The sequence below is a fragment of the Chiloscyllium plagiosum genome, chromosome 35 (assembly GCF_004010195.1).
Source record: "Chiloscyllium plagiosum isolate BGI_BamShark_2017 chromosome 35, ASM401019v2, whole genome shotgun sequence".
Taxonomy (NCBI): Eukaryota; Metazoa; Chordata; class Chondrichthyes; order Orectolobiformes; family Hemiscylliidae; genus Chiloscyllium; species Chiloscyllium plagiosum.
In genome coordinates, this window is record NC_057744.1 from 5,253,728 (window position 1) to 5,275,348 (window position 21,621).

At 40.7% G+C, this 21,621-nt stretch overlaps 1 protein-coding gene across 7 annotated transcripts in view; it reads left to right on the forward strand.

Moving 5' to 3' along the window:
* The window catches only part of zbtb16a (zinc finger and BTB domain containing 16a), a 270,130-nt gene that overhangs the window by 160,529 nt on the left and 87,980 nt on the right, over positions 1-21,621 (forward strand). For all 7 annotated transcript variants that reach the window (XM_043676536.1, XM_043676535.1, XM_043676533.1 and 4 more), the window contains exon 4: positions 15,697-15,783. In XM_043676536.1, coding sequence (XP_043532471.1) covers positions 15,697-15,783 — 87 coding nt within the window. The remainder of the gene's footprint in view (positions 1-15,696; positions 15,784-21,621) is intronic.

The following is a 21,621-nucleotide window of genomic DNA, read 5'->3' on the forward strand; positions in this document are numbered from 1 at the left end:
GCCAAAGTGTATCACCTCCCACTTGTCCACATTAAACTCCGTTTGCCACCTCTCAGCCCAGCTCTGCATCCTATCTATGTCTCTCTGCAACCTACTGCATTCTTCGTCATTATCCACAACTCCACCGACCTTAGTGTTGTCCGCAAAATTACTAACCCACCCTTCTAAGCCCTCGTCCAGGTCATTTATAAAAATGACGAACAGCAGTGGACCCAATACCGACCCTTGCAGTATGCTGCTACTAACTAGACACCAAGATGAACATGTTCCATCAACTACAACCCTCTGTTTTCTTTCAGCAAGCCAATTACTGATCCAAATTGCTTTGTCTCCCATAATCACATTCCTCCACATTTTGTATATTAGCCTACTGTGGGGAACCTTATCGAACGCCTTGCTGAAATCCATATACACCACATCAACCGGTTTACTCTCATCTACCTGTTTGGGCACTTTGTCAAAAAACTCAATACTTTCGTTAGGCACGATCTACCCTTCACAAAATAGTGCTGACTGTCCCTGATCAGATTATTTTTTTCTAGATGGTTCTAAATCCTATATCTTATAACCTTTTCCAACACTTTACCAACAATTGAAGTGAGACTCACTGGTCTGTAATTACCAGGGTTGTCTCTACTACCCTTTTTGAACAAGGGAACCACATTTGCTATCCTCCAGTCCTCAGGCACTATTCCTGTAGACAATGATGATTTGAAGATCAATGACAAAGGCTCGGCAATCTCTTCCCTTGCTTCCCAGAGGATCCTAGGATAGATCCCATCTGGCCCAGGGGACTTGTCTATTTTCACACTCTACAGTATTTCTAATACCTCTCCTTGTGAACTTCAATCTCTTCTAGTCTAGATGCAAGTATCTGAAATAAATGTTTAGAAAGTGCTGGAGAGATTCAATAAGTCTTGCAGCATCTGTGGAGCGAAATGCCAAGTTAACGTTTCGAGTTTGGCATAACTTTTCAGAAAAGCAATATGATGATGATCTGATCATTATTTTTTAGTGGAGTTCATTGAAGGGTAAATATTGGCCAGACTTGTGCATGACCCCAATGCACTTGCTGAAAATCATGTCATATGATCTTTTCTACCAACCTCTGACATGAGGTAAGGCCCTCATCTCATCTGAAAGAAAGTACTTCTGACTGTATCGCATCCTCTCGATATTATATTGGAAGATTTTGTCCTTGTGCCATTAGAATTGAACTCAGTTTTGTGACTGGCGAGTAAGACTGTTACCCACTGAGCCACAGGTGGCACTTTTTATGTTATACATGGGGATTCCAATAAAAGTTTCAATTACAAACATTAAGGCGTGATATGACAGGGAATGCGACCAATTCCATTGTGGGTTAGATGTAGCAAAATTAAATCTGTCAAAGTATTCACATTATAATGCACAGAGCAAAATTTGCAATCATCCTAACTGTTGCATATTTGAAATCCTGGAGCAATATAGAGATGATGCATCAGTTTCTCTGTGCATGGCAATGTCAGTTCCCATTTGCTTCCTGCAACTTCTAAAGCTTAAAAATAGAAGCTGCTGTGGGGTAGAGGGAGGAATGGTTGGTTAGATACAACGTCTGCATGAAGAATGCAAGAAACAGGTAACACTTCAGGTCTTTGACAATTGCATTACAGGTTTCGGTTTTCGGTATGTTTGGCACAGGTTGATGAGCTGCCTTCCACTTGAGATGGTATGATGGCCTTTGTTTCAAAACACTGGTATTGGAGCAGGAAATGCATGCGGTCTGGCAGACCAAGTGCATGTGGAAAGGAAACCCCAGCTTTTTTGAAAGGTCATCTTTGTGTTGGAGCAATTTTACTGGAGTGAGTTGATAAGCTTCATGTATGTTTAGTAGGTTGCTCTCCATGGAATAGAGAAGGTTAAAACGAAATGCGTTAGAGTTCGAAATCTGGGCTGGTTTGATAGAAAATCACAATTGGTCTGTTTCTGCACAGGGTCATTCAGCCCAAGCATTTTAACTTGGTGTCAAGGTCCTAGCTTTCTGTCTCTAACACTGCATGTTGTTCCTATTTAAATAATCAGTTGATGCTCTCTTGAATGCTTTGATTAAGTGTACCTCTGTCACACTTTCGGTGGAGTCTATCAGACCCTAGCCCAACTCGTTCTTGCATCTTACTTTGGCTTCTATTGCAAGTTACGCCCTCATGTGTGCCCTCAATTTGTGCCCTCATGTTCTCTGCTCTTGCACAAGCGGTAAATGAGGAGAAACTGTTTTCAGTAATAGGAGTGTTGGTAACCTGAAGATTTATATTTATGGTAATCAGCAATTGAACCAGAGGCAATTGCAGGTTTCTTCTGATAGTGACTTGTGTGCTGAAAGGGTAGTGTGAACAAGACTGAGGACAAATTTACATGTGATTATTTTAAAGCAAAGAAAGTTGTTGCATGGGACAGTACGGGGAATGTAGATAACTGCAGAAAACTCCTTCCGTGGGCTGGCATAGGAAAGATATGCTGAATTGCCTCCTTTTGTACTTATCATTTTATAAACAAAGTTACATTTTGGGGCACAGCTCAGCGATACTGCTGAGGGGTGGGGGGAGTGTGGAGTGCACAAGGGCTGGTAGCTCAGTGTCAAGATGAAGATTATCAATGAGACATTGGTTCTGATTCTGTAACATGAGTCCGTGTTCGGCCAGTTTGGATTTGTCCCTTCAATCCTGTTTGTTTCTTAGCCATTAAAAATCGTGTGGTTAAAAAATGTTTAGTTTTGAGACAAATTAGAATTCAACAAATTAAATAATTTGTAACAGATATACAAAGGTTAATCTAATAAACAAATTGCTAAGTGCAATCAAGGCCAATCTACCTGCCATTCATGCTTTATAGTTTGATTAAATTCTGCTACTATGTCATTCAACTGATCGGGCAGCACATTGTGAAGTACCATCTGTGCACATGTTCATGCATTTTGTATTTATTGCCTTTTTACGCATCCCTAAAAGTGTTTCTGTTTAAATTATTGTTGATAATATATAATTCTTTCCAGTCCATCTGAATTTGCTAGGTGAGCCTAGTGTAATGCACGCTCATTAATAAAATGGTTTGTGCTGTTGTGAAAAAGGGACTGATTACTACCATGGTGAGAGGTTTTGTGGGGCTGGGTTTACTGCTGTTGTATTCAGCAATTAATTGGTATGGCATGGCAGCACAGATCTAGATTTTGCTAAACTTTTGTCATGTCCAGATGGTGCCATTAACATCATTTTCTGAAGTTTAAATTGTCCAGATTTTTCTCAGATGAGAGGCTGCTGCATCATAGAAGATATTTTAAGAAAAGTTCTTACAGAACTGATCAAATTCAGAGCGATCCCCGTATCCGCAAAATTGTTTTCCGTGGTTTACTTACTCTCGATTTTATCATGGCTGCAACATATTATAGGGAACCTTCCGGGACCGGGGGGGCTGCTGGGAAGGTAAATTTCCCATTGAAATGAATGGGTTCACCTCTATCTGTGGTTTCAGGCTTCTGTGGTAGGTTTAAGAATGTATTCCCAACGGGTACAGAGGGAGGGACTACTGTATTTGAAGAGAAGGACCGCATTTACAAACCTACGTCTCTTTCATGTGTAACTCATGGTATTTGAGAAATAAATTATTGCCCACATCACTACACAACATCTCCTGTGACAACTGAATGGTCGGAGGCCACCTGAAATGGGAGTCCTGTTGAGTGCTTCAAACAGTCCAAACTGGGCATCACACTGAGCCAGCTGCGCCTCAGTAGGTAGTAGTCTCACCTCAGTCACTAAAGGTCTTGGTTCAAGCCCCACTTCAGAACTTGAGCATGAAAGCCAAGGCTGGAACTGTAGTGCAGCACAAATGAAGTGCTGACTTGTCAGAGGTGCTATCTTTCAGATGTGATGTTAAACCGACACCTTGTCATCTTGCTTTACTGGATTAAAGGAACCTGTGACATTCTTTAGAAAACTGAGTGGAGTCACCTGCAGTGTCCTGGCCTAATATTTTTCCCTACACCACACATGCTGTTTATCTGGTCATTATCATGCTGGTGTTTTGGGGAGATGCACCAAGCATATTTGCTGCCGTTTTTCCTACATTTACAACTGTGACTATACTTCAATTAAGTTCATTGGCTGTAAAGTACTTTGAGGTGACTGGAAGGGTCAGGAAAAGTGCTAAAATAAATCCAACTCTCTCTTTTTCTTGTCAAGTTGCTAAAAGTCATGCATTTTGTACCAAGCAGAATGCTCTGTTTTATTGGGCACTTTATTTCCAATAAAGAGCTGGCATCTTGGACTAAGGATGATGTCAATTGAATGTGCTCCAATGTAGGTACCTCTGCCTGATCACAGTTGGCATGAACTGTACCTTTTTTTTAATATGTTGGGTGGGTGCTAAGGGGTCTGAATAAATCCATTCTCCTTTTCCAGTCTCACCCACTGGAATAACATCATGTGAAATTATGGTGGATTAGACAAGGAAAGGAAGTGGGTCCTAATGGAACAGCTTCCCCGCAGATTAATCTTTTTATTTGATAGCACTGCAAACTATCAGAAGTCTTTTCAGAGAGAGGTATGATGCCATTTTTCAGCGGAACAGAGCAATTATCACCTCAGATCTGCAATGGAGAAAGGTAGATTAGTGAACAATTTCTGATTGCATCTGAGGTAAAAGGCCAAGATCTCTTAGTTCAAGATCGTCCCAACATTAAGGTATAGGTAAAAGATGACATTTCTTTGAAAGATGTCAAGAATTGAGTTTGAAGACCATTCTAGGTTCTCTAAGGAAAAAAGAATGAGGAGGGAGACATAGAACTATGATATTTTATGAACTATGGTTCTATGATATTGAGCTGCTTGTAGAAAATGGACCAAAATTGACTCCAGTTAGACGTTTAACAATATTTCCCTGAGTAAGATTTTCCCATGAATGTTTTGAGTTTTTAATTTTTTTTCTGTGGTATTTTGCTAATGGCAGGAGATTATAATGTAGCAGTGAGGGGGAATTCGGACTTTGGACTACTTTTGACCTATTTATCTGCTTAACCAATCAAACTGGCAGCTTGTGAAATTTACTATGTAAGGATTGAGAAGGAATTGTAGATTGTCATAAACATTTATGACTTTGTTTAAAGGGTATTTGGACTGGAATGGGCAAGATATAACTCATTGTGGTGAGTTCAGGCCATAGCAACAGTACAATCACAATTACATGATGTCAATCAGTGGATTTTAATAGTGAGATGCTATTCCTGTGCTGGTACTGGCTAAGCTGCAGTTTTGGAGTATTGGCATTTGACCATATAATGGCCTCTTGCTTGAAGTTGCTGTATCTATTTAGTATAAATTGCAATGAACACTATTAGCTTAGTAGAATCAGAGATTTCAACGTGTCATATTATAAAATGGTATACGCGGAGATCAGAATGATCACTGAATGTTTAGATCAACCGTGACCAGGCAGAAGATACAGAAGCTTGAACATACTCACCAGCAGGTTCAAGAACAACCGTTATTAGATTGATGAATGAAGTGTCTGACTTCAAATAATGAGTCAAAAAGTGTGGTGCTGGAAAAGCACAGCAGGTCAGGCAGCATCCGAGGAGCAGGAGAGTCGACGTTTTGAGCATAAACCCTTCATCAACGCCACACGTTTTGACTCTGATCTCCAGCATCTGCAGTCCTCATTTTTCTCCTAACTTCAAATAATGCTGATTTTTGTATTTTTTCATCCTATGATCTGTATGTCCTTCCATATCAAGATCCATCTGTACTGCTTGCAAAGCTTTTCACTGTACTTAGGTACACGTGGCAATAAAACAATCAAATCAAACTAAAAGCCCCCTTGTGTCCATTTAGCAATCTAAATTTGTTGTACTCAAGTTGGTTCCTTTTTAAATTGTTCCCTCGCACAAAAAAAAGGGAGCTGTGTGGTTAGCTTTAGTTTTATGGATAATCAAAACACACCACTGGCCATGAATCATTGTCATACAATAAATTGCCATCGTCCTATTGAAACAGAAGGCTACTCTCTCATTGGAGAGAGACGACTGGTGATGGTTTAATCTCAGGATCACCATGTCTCTGGTTGAGGAGGGTCCTCTGTGGTAACTGTTACAATGTCATCTACACATTGGGAATAACAAATCAGATTGTCATTTCCATAAACAGAGTGAATTGCAAGGCTGCACTTTCTGGACTGCTTTCAGCTGCTGACCAACAGCAGCTTTCAGGTTGATCCTGCTCTTCATCTCCAAATTGGCTGCATGCTTTTTCGCATTGAGAGAAACAAACCATAGAGTGGGGAGATGAAGAGGGAAATAGAGAAAGGTGTGTGGGGGGGGGGGGGGGGGGAGAACATCAACCTGGCTGGCCAGAAGGATTGCCAGGAGCTTGCTGTAAGCTGGGAGATGGAGGCAAAGTGAAGAGTATAATGAAGAAGCCTGTTGACCACAGATAATAGACAAGACATGGAGAAAGGTAATATGATACTTCAAGGGATACAACACTGGTGGATATCACCTGAGAGATGATTTAGGGAGGGATTTGAAAGTGAGCATGAAAGTTATGATCAGCTCACTCGGATTAATCAGTACAAGCCAGCTTTCTTACATGATATACACAGGGCAACCTATTATGTTTCTGTGTGGAGAATTTCACAGGTGATTAACTTATACCCTTGGAAACAGTAAGTCAATAAAATGGAAACAATGCTGTGGAGAGAACCAGGTGACTACATTCTGCTGTAACACGCATTTTGTTAACATAAATTCACTATCACGCGATTGACGAATTGGGGGCACTGATTCTAAAGCGTGAAGTTTTAAAGAATGTATTGGTTATAATGTAGTTCCAGCCCCATTAGTTCAAATGGTGCTGCTATTACATCATTTTCTTAACACGGGATTGCACGAGAGCAGAGCTACCACATTATAGCAGAACTGACCGTATCATTATGTTGGTTAACCAGCTTTTTAAAAGGACAAATAATGGCATTTCTTATTTCTAATAGAATGGTGGTAATTATGCTACTTTCGATTCTGTCATTTATAAACCAAATGATTGAAAATACCTGAAATGTAATTGATGTTTGTTCTGAAATGTTCTAAATAGGCCAATATTTGCTTTACAAACAAACATAACTAAAATGAAATTAATGAATTCATAATAACATCTGCACTACTTCCTCTTTTCACTTGGGTCTGTTAACAACTCAAACTATGCCTTGATGTGAAAATGGATGCAAGAAAAATGAAAAACCTTTGACATTTCTCTCCCATTGCTAGTTGGGGCAAGTTCTGGCAATCTAAGGAATTGGACCAGAAATTGTTTGGAGAAGGTGGGTTTCCACAGCAACCAAATTTATCTTCAGAAAATATGGAAGATAACTTATCATGAAGCCATTGAAGGACTTTTGAAGTGCAGTCCCTGCTGTAGGAGAGATGCGACATGACTTGTGCACAGCAAGCTCCCACAAACAGAAATGTGACTGTGACTAATAATGTGGTTTTTGTGATGTTGTTCAAGAGATCAATATTTGTTCAGACCTGTCCCCTTTATTCACCAACATGTGTTTTAATCATATGCTCAATAATGTTACTGTCCTCAAATACGAATTTTATTTACACATGGGATCAGTTGTCTCCTTTTTATTAGCCGAAATACTCCAATTCCTTTATTAGAGTTAACAGCAGTTGCTTCTAATGGGAAGCTAATAGGATTATTCGATTATCTAATTGGCCATGTTGAATATTAACTTCAGGGTTTTGCAAGCATCATTATTCTGTGTTCTTATCACCTTGCTGTCAATAGACATCTAATCTATAATACTTTGCATCTGAAGAATTGTAGAGCTGAGTTTGATTCCAACAGAATGAAAGCAGGAATCTGAAAAGTACTTGAGTTTAACTTTCTTCAAAAAAAAGTCATGGTTTTGCAGGAGTGGATGAAAGTGAGCTTCAAAGACTGGACCTTTTTTAAAAAAAAATTAATGAAGTTTTTATGTTCACTCCAAAGGGTAATTGGCCCATTATGGACTTTCTTGTACGATGTGTTCTCACATATTGTACTTAATGGAACAATTATTTTGTACTTTGCATCACTCTTTAGTCTGTAAGCAAACTGGCATGTTTAAAAATGTTTTGAAGAGAAGGTTGCAGTCGCATTTAACCGAGCTATTAAAGGTAACGTCACAATTTATCCTCCGTCTACCTCTGTAAAGGGTAAATCTGGAATGTAATAGGTTTCCCTTAGAGCATTGAAAGAGAGGGTTCTGTATAAGACCCCAAAACTACGTGCTAACTTCATAAATTTGCCTCCTTTAGAATCTGAGCTGCTAACGCTACCAAATGCAGCAAAGTCAATGGGGCATGTCCGATTTAGTGTTGCCATATTATAGGGTAGAAAATAAAATGTTCTTTCCTGACACAGCTTTCCACCTAGCTAGAGTTAGTAAACAAACTTGAAGTGAAAAATTGCTTTGCTGGTCAGTCCTTTTGGTTGACAAGTGTCTGTTGCAGGAGACAACACAATCATCCCCAAAGGAACCCAAGGAAAGCATCTTTCTCATGTGATTCCATGCCTCTGTGGGTCTGCTGTTGTCAGTAGGTAGTCTAGGCTGGCACTCCAGTGCAGTACCGAGGAAGTACTGCATTGTCAAATGTGCTGTCCTTTAGGTGAGAGATTGAAATGACGCCCTATCTCAGTTGGCCATGTGAGATGCTATGATTTTGAAACTGAGCAGGGGATCTTTCTTCTGAGTCCTGCTTGATATTTATTCCTCAATCACCAGCATTGCCCCAGACTTTCTGCCCATTGTCACTTGCTGTTGGTGGGAACTTCTTGGGTGCAAATTGACAGCTGTGTATCTTACAGTGGGATGATTGGAAGCTGTGAAAAGTGTTCTAACACTTCAACTATTTATCCTTTCTGCTCTAGAAGTAACAAGATAATCTGAATGAGGTAGAAGGGTCAGGTCAGTCATGCAAGCAATGACTGTGCTCAACTTTGAGGGGATGTTTAACACTTGTTTGATAACCTAACCACACTTTAAGGTTCAGTATAGATTTGGAACCATGAACATGCCATGACAGTAAGCTCTGTGCTTCTATCTACAGTCATTGAGGTTGGCACAGGAAACAGACATTCCTGCAACTGTACTGAAGGGTGGAATTAATGCAAAGCGCAGATGGTTGATTTACGTGCCATGTGGAGATGGCACTAAGAATGAAACTAATTGATAAATCCTTCACTTTTTAAGTACAACATTGCACCTGAGTTAAAAGAAGGGTGCTGGGATGTGGAGTCCATGCCAGCATCAAGTATTCCTCTCATAGAATCAGAAGATTGGAGAATAGTTACAAGTGTGTTTTGTGCCTGGGAGACATGGAGAGGTGACTTTATTGATGATGCCATCCTTACTTGATCTGTCCCACATGTGACTCCAGACCCACAGCAATGTGGTTGACTCTTAACTTCCCTCTGGGTAATTAGAGATGGGAAGTAAATGCTGGCCTAGCCAGTGATGCCCACATCCTGTGAATGAATAAAACAAAATGCAAGCTGGCTCATTCTTACAGCTGCTTGGATCATTTGAATACGGCAATTAAAGCACTGGAGGAGGCCATTCACTTAATCGCACCTGTGCTGGCTCTCTGCAGGAGCAGTTTTGCCTTTCTCAATTTCCCTGCAGTCCTCTTATTTTCCTTTCAATTACTTATTCAAATTCTTAAAGAACAAGTGAATCCTACCTCCACTACATACAAACACGCAGAAGGCGGACCCTCAGGCCCACTCCGCCATTAAGTCAGATTATGGCTGATTTGATTACTCAACGTTCAGGCAAGGCATTCCAGTTTGTGACCACTCCCTGCTTAAAATACACTTAATCTCTTGTTCTTTTGTCTATCACTTTTAAGCTGTGTCCTCTGGTTCTTGACCGTTCCACCAACATGAGGGTAATATCTTCAGCAAGGTGCCCTAAAATCTTTCCCAGTGAGGGTTGCAAGTCCTAAATTAGTGGATTTGGGGCTGTTGAATCTCATTGGGGCTGATGATGTATGAATAGTTTTTGTACCCTGGTCCCCTTTGTCACAATTGTATTGGATGTCGGACCTTTCGTAAAATTACAAGTTTGATTTATTTCATGCAAAGCAGCATGCGTTCCAATGTGGGATCCAGTTTTCAGAAAACAAAAAGGATAAGTTCAAGCCTTGCATTTTTTAACCTGAGAGCCTGGGGAGCCTGTACTTCACCATGACTTACCCCATGCCAATGTCTGAATGAATCCGTTGACTGTCAAGCAGTTAGCACCTTTTTTCTCCTGTCGTCTAAATTGTTGTGATGGTTCAAAATTTGGCATTCTTGTGTTTGTGTTCTGAAGGGTAGAGTTGAAAAACCTTTGGCAACTGGTCTTTCTTGTCAGCGATATTCAGATTCCCAACTGGCATACCAATTCCCAACTGGGGGGAGCGGGGACAAAAGCTATTGGATTTTTTTTTTTATTTTCATCAAACTGTTTAAATAAAATTAATTGGTTTCAGTGTTAGCCAGGGAATGAGTTCAGAAATCTGTTCAGGCTGTTTTAGACTTTATGTAGACTGCCAAACACTTGAGGAAAGCAACCAAATGGCAATCCAAACTCGTGATTGAACCTCCTGCTTCCCTTTGCGAATGGAATCACTTTCAACAAAGTGTCTCTGGATATTTGGTTCCTCATCTTGTTTTGCACTGTTCTAATTTAGTGAAGCAGCCATAGGCATGCCCACATAGAATCATATAACATCTATTGCACAGGAATGGCCATTCGGCCGAAAAGAATGATGCTCCACCATTTTTTGCCTGCCCTATGTCATTGAACCCTGTCACAGTAACCTCCAATTCCTTCCTCATTGTGTCCTTCCCTGGGATGTATCTATGCTATTCCCCTCCACTGCTCCTCAAGAGTTCCTGATTTGAACCACCCTGCAGGTAAATAGGTTTAGATTAGATTAGATTACATTACATTACAGTGTGGAAACAGGCCCTTCGGCCCAACAAGTCCACACCAACCCGCCGAAGCGCAACCCACCCATACCCCTACATTTACCCCTTACCTAACACTACGGGCTATTTAGCATGGCCAATTTAGCATTGAAATAGGGCCAACCTTTGAATTAGGGGGCCTGTTTTTGTCCTTGAGCAAAACAACATCTTGTCCACTTTTTTTGTCAAAGATAGATGGAACTTCTTGGCTCTGATATTGCTCTTCTAGTTTTTTTTTCTTTTTTGAGTCTTTATTTTTAGACCGTGGTTCATGTGTGGAACAAACTTCCAGAAGAAGTGATGGATGCGGGTGCAGTTACAATGTTTAAAAGACGTTTGGATAAGTACATGAATATGAAAGGTTTAGAGGGATATAGGCTAAGTGCAGACAAGTGGGACTAGTTTAGTTTGGGATTATGGTCATCATGGACTGGTTGGACTGAAGGGTCTGTTTCCATGCTGTCTGACTCTGACTCATAATGTGGAATATCACCAAGGCTGAATGTGCTGATGAGATCCATCCAATTCCAGTTAATGGGAAATATAGAGCTTTAATTTTAGAAAATTGAAAGTTGCAAGAGAAAGGATAGATTGTGGGTGATGAGGATTTTGGGTTTGGAATAAAGAAGCAGGGTTTCATTTCCATGACAGGAAGAATGTGATGGATTATGTATTTAGACCTTGGGAGGTATGAGAACTTATATAGAACTTATTTGAAAAAAAATCAATAATCATAGAATTGAGGGATTAAGGGGAGAGCTGGTAGGGAGATTCGTAATCATGTAAGGTTATTTTGAGAACATGAGTAAAAAGAATTTGTTTCCATTTGCCTTTTACTAACCAGAAGAGAGAGATTTCCAATAGAAAGAAGTACCAGAGATCCGTTTCTTATAATAGCAAGTTATGATCTGACAGGAGGGTGGTAGTTATCAAAAGGGAAGGTGGGTGAAAGGGAAAATTGAAAGGCTGTGGGTAAAAAGGGAAAAGAGTGACTAATTGGATTGCTGTTTCAAAGAGCCCGTGCTGGCATTTTGAGCTAAATGACCTCCTCCTTTCCTGAATTATTCCATGGTCCTCTGGAAAATTGAGCACGAGTTGGATGAATATCAAGGGAAAATCCTGGATCTTGATTAGATTAGTGTGGAAACAGGCCCTTCAGCCCAACATGTCCACACTGGCCCTCCGAAGGGGAACCCACCCAGACTCATTCCCCTACATTTACCCCTTCACCTAACACTGCGGGCAATTTAGTATTGCCAAATCAGCTAACCGGCACATTTTTGGACTGTGGGAGGAAACCCATGCAGACACTGGGAGAATGTACAGACTCCACACAGACCGTTGCCTGAGACGGGAATTGAACCCGGGTCTCTGGTGCCGTGAGGCAGCAGTGCTAACCACTGTGCCACCGTGTCGCCCAATGAGGTGCTAGTCTAGTGTGTGGTATTCAATTCTCTTGGCTCTGTTCCTTTTAAAGAGTCCTGGAAGATAAGAGATTAAGAATCGGATGAAGCTCGAGATGATTGCTGATCCCATTGTCTATCCTGAGAACACAAGGTGCAAAAGAGATTGTTTATCTTATTGAAGTGCCACCTTTAGCGCCTGCATTTTATTTGGCAAAATAATTTGAATTTGTGGACCTTTTCATGACTCATGGTCTTTCTGCCTGCCTGAGGCAATTTGCAATAAATTGAATATAACATTGGGGAATGTAATATGATGATTGCCCTCCTCATTCACCATGCTATCCTTCTACAATTGTCTTTTACTCTAGATAAGATGCACATTGGGATTGTGATGAATTGATCCATCTATTCCTTGATTGAAACAACCGTTAATGAACAGTACCTTGACTGTTCCATTGTCCTTCCCTCCGTCCAGATGTGAATGGCTTGTTGTAGCCTATCCAAGATTAGCTCACCAGAATAAGAAAAAAAAATGCATTTTGATAGTACCTTTGTGACCACAGAATGTACCAAAAAGGCTGTTTGCATTTGTAAAGTGTTTTTGAGGTGGAAATTCGGAAAATAACAACCTAATTTGTGTATTTCAAGGTCTCAAGCAGCAGTCGGGTTAATGTGGTTTGGTGATATTCATGAAAGGATCATTTCATATCCATCTCAGTTTCATGCATCGAGCCTGTTAATTGCTCAGTGACGGTACTGGGAGGGATGGGCTGAGATTTTTCTAGTCAAGTCTCTGGAGCGGGATTTGCGCATGTGATGCTTGATGAGCCACCGGCGACACCAATGCAGATTGGATGGTATGGATCCTTACAAAGGCAAAAAGAGAACAACACAGCTTTAGTTTTCTGTTTCAGTTTTAATATCACTCCAAAATAGTGAGAAACAGGGGTTAATTCTGATAAAGAAAAAGGATTATTGGTGATCTAACTTTCCCTGTCCTAAACGTTCCATAAAAAGTGTACTTGAAACACATGAATTGTTTTAACTTTACATTCTACAATAACGGTTTTTTTTTGATATGGTCTCACTTGGTGACTATTTTCTATCACATTGCCATTCTGGTACTTTGTAGTCTCATTTTCAGTGAAAGATTTGGCTTGTTGATCAGATAAGCAGTTTCCTGTTTTGCTCATTACAGCCACAGTCACGTTTAGCAACAAAGACTTGATTGCACTTAAAGTTCTTTTGATAATCACACCTACAGACACCACACCTTTTTCAAAATTAACATTTGTCAATGTGGTTTGTATAAGAATTGTGTAACACTTAGCTTTAATTCTGTACTGGCGCTTACCTTTTCAAAAAGAAATCTAAGTTATTTTGAGAACATTTCTGTGCTGTTCTGGCTAGGCATTGCTCCAGAGAGTGAGCAGTTCAGTGTTAGCAGTCTGTCTAACACTGTCTTCCTTTTACTGAGGAGGTCTGACCACCTCTGTGCCTGTCCTGGTGTTTCCTGTCTATGGACAGATGCCTGGTTCAGTTTACATCCTAATTGTATCAACTCAAATGGAATTTACTGACACAGAAACGGGCCATTCAGCCGAACCAGACTGTGGTGGTTTTCAAGCTTGGTGCAATTTTCTTGCATGCATTGTCTTAATTGCACCCTACCACCAAATCCCTTTGTATTCTTCTCTCCCGACTGTAACTATCTAGCTTCACCATAAACTGCATCAATGCTATTCAGCTTAATCATTCTTGGTGTTGTATCGAGTTCCACATTCTCACCGCTCTCTCAGCGAAGGAGATTCTTCCGAATTTCTCATTTTGATTTTTTTTTTGGTTTTTTAAAAAAATTTGTTTATGGGATATAGGTGTTGGTAACTTCACAAATTCTGGTCTGGTGAGGGTTGGAGTAAATATGAATGTGTTTGAGTGATAGATTATCCAATACATTACTGTGTCCAGGTAATTTTTAAAAGAATATCTAGGATGCATTTTCAGACCAAGAATATTGCACTAGAAGTCGGATTCATTTTTACTGTGCTCTTAGTTGGTTAAGTGTTTGGTAATCAGTATTATCAGCCATGGCTCAGTCGTCAACATAATCGCTTCTTTGTCAGAAAGCTGTGTGGGTTCAAGCCTGAATTCAGTGTAATTGCTGCAGTGTAGTACTGAAGGCGTGCTGCAATGACAGACATACCAACTCCTAGACAAAACATTGAACCATGGCTCCGTCCTCCTCCTCGGATGGACGGAAAACATGCCTTGCTGTTATTTAGAAGAACAAGGAATGTTCACTCCAGCCTTCAGTCCACTATTTATCCCCCAACAATTGCAAAAGTTTTGATTGTATCATTTATTTGTTTGTGGGAGCTTGCTGTGCGCAGGTTAACTCTTGGATTTCATACGTTGTAGCAGTACAGTTACAAAAGGGGCTTCAGCTGGAAAGCGCTTTGGATCATCAGGAGGATTTGAAAGATGCTTTGTGATTGCAAACTCTTCCTCTCTCTCAGCATTAATACTGTAACCTCCTCTCATGACTGAATTCATAATGAATCCCTAGTTGGACAGGGCATAATCTCAGAATTAAGGGGTGCCAATTTAAGACTGAGATGATTAATTTCTTCTCCTGAAGGTTGAGTGTCTTTGGAACTCCTTGTCACAGAAGAGTCATTGTGTATACTTAAGGCAGTGATAGATTCTTGATTAGTCGGGGAGTTAAAGGTTATGAGGACAATACAGGAAATTCGACATGAAGAATGTTAGATTAGCCATGATCATATTGAATGGTGGCGAAGGCTCATTGGGCTGAATGGCCTTGTCTGGTTCCAATTTCTTCTGGCGTTCTAGGTAGATTAGTTTCCTCTTTCCTTCTGTCCCCTCTGTCTCTTGGCCAGTTGTTGAGTTTCAAAGTGAAACAGTTTAGTTTGTCATGACCAAGTGCTCGATCGATATTAACCCGTCATGTTAAGCACCTGTCAAACTTGATGGTAGATAAACAGTTTGAGGGGCCAGAAAGGTGCGAACATTTCAGAAATAAAATGTGCCCCAGAAGCACTGTGTTAACACTTGATTTTTGGGTGCATACACTTTGTCAAGAAACTTCAATCCGTAACTCAATCTGTCTGCCTTGCAGCTGACAACCAATTTATCTAATACCTTTCTCTTTGACAGATGTGTGCAGAGATCCAGTTGTGTGTGTGTGTGTGTGTGTTATCTTGCAAAACTTTTTGCCTTAAACTGTTTTGTTTTCTTTGTTATAGCAGGTGCAAAGGCCTTTGTTTGTGATCAATGTGGAGCACAGTTCTCAAAGGACGATGCCCTGGAAAGCCATCGTCAGACCCACACTGGTACGTTTTACAAAACTTTCAAGTTTTGCTGAGAATAGAGTATCTGATTTGGTTTTAGTTGCTAACTCCCAAGTTTTATTGATGGAATCAAAGGCTGCGGGCAATTGGAGAGCTTAAACTGAGGTCATTCTGCAGCCATGATTGGAGTCATGATCGAAAGCTTAGTCAAAGAGGTAGGTAACTGAAAAGGAGGAACAAGGGGTTTGTGGAACGAATTCCGTAGGTTAAGATCTAGGCAGCAGAAGGTACTATTGATGTTGGTGGGACAGTGAAAATTGCAAGAGGCCTGAGTTGGTGGTTTGCAGATGTCCTTAACAGGTTTTTAAGTTATTCACGTGAAGTGGGGATTGCTGGTTGCAGCAGCATATGTTGCCATCCCTAATTGCCCAGACGGCAGTTAAGAGTCAACCATGTTGCAGCGGGTCTGGAGTCATGTGTAGGCCAGACCTGGTACGGATGGCAGAATTTCCTCCCAAAAGTGCATTCCTGAACCAGATGGCTGCTTTTAAACCAACAATTGACAACTCTCTCATGGTTATCATTGGACTCTAAATTTTAGATTTTTATTTAAATGAATTCAGGGTCCACCGTCTCCCAGGTCTCCAGAACATTACCTGGGTCTCTGAATTAAAAGTCTAGCAAAAACACCGCTTGATTATAGAGCTGGAGGTGCCATCAAAAATAAAAGAATAGGAAGTGGTACGGCCATTTAGGGATTCCAACATAAGGATGGAAGTTTTAAAATTGAGAGATTACTGGACAGTGTACACTGAAAATATGTAAATATCTATTGACTTGAAGGAAATCTCCTATAAAGCTCCAGAGGATGGATTTTAGTCTGTGCTTAATTGCAAGTTTTGGCTACGCTTTTGCTATTTTAATTGAGGGTGGTTGGCGAAGTGTAAAATCAACACTGAGCTTAATCATCATAGTTCTGCTGTGCAGCATGAGTCCGTTATTGCTGTTCAATTGCTACAGATTTGCTTTTGGGGACAGATTATTTCCTGTTTCACGGCATTGTTTAGGATTTGAATCCCTAGTTTATTAAGAGATGGGGTATAAGATTTCTACTGGAGCTTTGTCTTTAGTTATTTAATATCTGGCATTATCACTGGATCTTCTAATCTGCCCTACAGTATGTTTTCAATGCAATGTTTGTTTAACAATTGGATAGTTCTCTGTTCATTTGCTGCAAATTAAATGTGTTATCAAAAATGTTCTGCAGTGTCAAAAGCTGGTCTACCATGCACAATGGATGCAGGCGATATGATGCAGAGTAACTTTCACATCTCCTAACCCACATTCCATAGGATTGCAATAAGTAGTGATCAATGGCACCTTAAATTTGAGGAAAATTTTGATTTGAGCAGGGAGATGGTGTTTCAATTGATGGCAGTAGTTGAGAAGAATCTGAGAGAAGACTGGGACAATGGCCTATTAATGCAAAAGAAATATATTTGTATTTAGCCATGGGTTTAAGAATTACCTCTTCCATTGCTATTATTCTTAGAATAATAGCTTTTGTAAAATATGCTGTACTTGCAATCCATTCTCATAAATAGCCTGATTCAAGATGTTCGCACAACAGACAATTCACAAGCCTAGTTTTGATTGTACTGAAAACATTATTTGGACAGCCAACATCTCCCATTTCCGTTCTAAATAAAAGCATAAATATTTTGTGTTACAAGGGGCTTGTTTAACTCCAATCAACTAAGTAAATTGACTAAGTAAAAGCAAAGTTGCATTGTTCCCCAGACATTGGGTTGCTGTCACTAGAGATGACTGGTGGTGATTTAACCCGAGAATCTCCACATTGTGAGCAAGTGGAGAGGTTGAGAATGAGAGTCCTTTATGCCTTAGCTAGTGTAGGAGTTGAACTCATGCTGTTGGCATCACTAACTGACCATCCCTCCCACGTGCACCAGGAATGTGGTCAAAGGGTTGATAAGTGGTTCCATAAAGGTCACTGACACTTCTGAGGCATTAACATTTCCTTCTCCTACCCCTCTCCTTATAAATTGACTGCTCCTTGGGCAAATGACTCTTTTAAAATATCAACACTAAAGCACATGGGAATCTGATTAATAGGCCAGTGATAGAAATGTTGTTATTATGTCAACGTTCTGGAATGGTTACACTCACCCATTCATGTTCCAGAATGGAAATAGACTTGTGCAGGTTATTGGGAGCCAGCGGTTATGTCGCTAATCAGTGTCAAGTTCATACAAAGACATACAAACTAATAATGATGAGTTACATATTTGATGTATAGTTCCAGCACCTCTGGCTACTGCTGGTCAATGAAGTTTCACTCTGTTTTCTTGCAGTTGCAGTGTGCTGAACTTAGCCACCTGTCTTTTCGATTGCTGTGTTGCTCGAACAACCTGCATTTCTGTAGTATCTTCCAATGCCGTTAAGCTTGTGAAAGCGGCAACTGTCAAACAGTATTTGACACTGAGCTCCATATGAGGAGATATGTAGGATAGGTGACAAAGCTTGGTCAAGAGATAGATTCTAAGGCACACCTTTACAGAAGGACAGTGGTTGTGTGTGTTATGGAAGGAATTCAAGGGCTCTGGACCCAAACAGCTGAAGGCATGGCTACCAATGAATACCAAAGATGTGCAAGAGGCCAAAGTAGCGAAGCACTGATCTTGGAGGACTGTAGGGCAGGAGGAGACGTAAGGAGGTGGCAAGGCTATAGAAAGATTTGACAAACGGAAATCGGGTTGTAGCTTTATCAGTGACAGCATAACTTAACTAACTTCATAAACCTATCCTCATCTGAACAGTATGGTGCAGTATGTCAGATTTTAGTCAGCATTGAATTGGAAGTGAGCTTCTGTTGAGGTTTATGATTTGAATGAAGGTGAGAAGTGAGAGGAGGAGTAGGATATGGCCAGATGGGATCAGGTTTGGATCTAAAAATTTGTAGACTGTGAAACAGCCCAGAGGATCTAAATATCTGTTCCTCTTCTGAACCTAATATAGCTTAAGTAGAGGAGACAGACTGCATTTGAAGAGAGGATTAATTCAAAACTAATGTGTGGAAGCAATATTTCAGTGAGTAGTGGTTAATGAATGGAATAGGCTCCTGGGCGATATGGTGGAAGGAGTTTGTATTGATTAATTCAAATATACCTTGGTCTTCTCTCAGGAAATAAAATCTTGGGATCCAGTTTGTGAGCAATTTGAGATTTGACATGTGGTGACTTTAGCATGGCTTGGGGAGAAACAGATGAATTTGCACCTATGGTCTGAAAGCTCTTCATCCTTGGAAGTTTTTGTCACCTTGTATCTGGGTCTGTAATAGACTAAATAATCAATCATTGTGATTAGCCAACAACTCCACTGTCATTGAATCGTGCAACTATTGGCACGGTAGAGGGTGGACTTGGATGGATGTTAGTCTTTCTTTGTATTTATTTAATTCTGCTGTTCCTAATGGAAGTGTGTGTGTGTGTGTGTGTATATATAGGGGTGGGGGGGTGGCGTGGTGGTGGGCAGAAGGCACGATTATGGTGGATAATGAGAGAGTGGGAAACGATTGGTGTTACAGTAGGTAGGAAAGAGGAAAACATTGCTACATTCACTCAGAGCTGTGTTCCAGTTTGATGGGGGATGACTTCCATTTATATGAAAGCACAGAGATTATGGGAAGAATGACTCAGTGATGATTTAGGTTTCCCACTTTATTGCTGTCAGTGAGGCTTTGTAGAAATTCTTCCATGACGCGCTCCAATCTTTGACAGTCCCTGATGAGTTTCAATATATATAGTAACCACATTACTAACCTATAAATAGGCTTCTTGTCTCGTATCAGTTTTGGTTCCTTGATTGATGCTTTGTAATACGCAAGCTACTGAAATTTAGTTGTAACATTAGTTGAAATTTTCTCAATGGGTTTGGAGAGAAAGTTTTTTAAGTTCTTTAATTTGAGCATAACAACCCTGCCTGCCGACCGATTTGAGGTTAGTTGCTCAATCAAAACATAGGCAAGTGTGCTTGCACGGTTTTTGATGAGTTTTTTTGTAATCCTTTTCTCAAGTATGTCAAGTGGTTCTGCTTTTGATATTCTCCATTATTGAGATGAGCTTTCAGTTGTAATAGGAGATCTACATATTTGAGAGTGAGCAGCAACATGCTTTATTAAAGATAACTGTATAAAGAGGAGAGGCATTTTACATGGAGGTGAAAGTGAGGACTGCAGATGCTGGAGATCAGAGTCTAGATTAGAGTGGTCCTGGGAAAGCGCAGCAGGTCAGGCAGCATCCGAGAAGCAGGAAAATCGATGTTGGGGGGAAAAAACCCTTCATCAGGAACAAGTCATGGAGCGATATCAGTGCATTTTACATGGCGCCTGACAGAACCCATTTCCAGTCCAAGTGATCTGATGTCATGACGATGTAGCTGCTTTTGCACCTGATAAGTTATTGTATCCAGAGTAACGATGCAATTTCCTTCAGTCCACATCTCCTCTCCTATGTCACACAACACAGGAAAGCAAATGCACCAAAATTCTGTCTTGCTGTCAGTGAGTTTTGTTGTTTACATGTTAAACAGTATCTCCCTTATTTACGTGGTCCTTTTTTTAAAAAAACTCTAACCCCATCTCTTTCCCCCCCCCCCCTCCACCACCTCCAAGCTCCTAAAGAACCTACTGAGCAAGCCCCCCCCCCCCCCCCCCCCCCAAACAGCAAGGTGATAATGGCTAAGTAATTGGATTTGCTGAGGTTTGTTGGATGTTGCAGATAATGGGATCTGCCCTTTCTGCCAATGGTATCCTTAGCTCTTTAGCTTCCACCTGAGAGGGCCAATGAGCCTCTGGTTTAACACCACTTTGAAACGACTGCAACACTCCCCAGGCTCAGGGAGCCTGGAATTTGGACTGAAGCCTCCATTCAAGCTCACAGTTCAGACTGAGCACAGCGGTCATGTTGGAACAGCTTTGATTGTGCTGAACTACATAGCTTGAGAAATGGTGATATCTTCAGTGTTGGTCTTATTATGTGGAAGGGTGTTCAGATTGTGGAGGGAGTGAAAAGAACACTTACCAAACTGATTGCTGGGATATCTGATCTGACATGTGGCAAGAGACTGAATTGGTTAGAATCAGGCAGCATCCGAGGACAGGCAAAATCGACGTTTCGGGCAAAAGCCCCTCCATTGCTTTTGCCTGAAATGTTGATTTTGCCTGTCCTCAGATTTTGCCTGTCCTCGGATGCTGCCTGAACTGCTGTGCTCTTCCAGCACCACTAATCCAGAATCTGGTCTCCAGCATCTGCAGTCATTGTTTTTACCTGGTTAGAATCATATACAATAGGCTTTAGAAGAATGATGGTGGATCTCCTGGTACCACTAGAATTCTAACAGGAACAGACAGGGTAGATACAGGAAAGATATTCTCAACAGCCAGGGGTCACAGTCTAACAATAAACGGCAGGTCTTTTAGAACCGAGATGAGAAATCTCTTCACCTAGAGAATGGTGAGGCTGTGAAATTCTCTGCTACATGAAACCGTTGAGGCCAAAACATTGAAGGTTTCCAGGAAAAAGTTAGATATAGTTCTTTAGGGCTTAAAGGGATCAAAGGGTCTTGGGAGGAAGTGGGAAAAGAGCACTGAGATGGGTGATCAGCTGTGACCATATTAAATGGTGGAGCAAGCTCGGGGTGCCGAATGGCCTACTCCGACTCCTATTTTCTATGTTTCAGTGGGATCTAATATTTGAAGTTAAGTTCTTAATCTTGATCACAATGTACAAGAATAATTAACTGGGACTGTGGTAATTTTGTAGAGAATTTCTTTGTGGCCGCTGATGAGCATTTTACTACTAA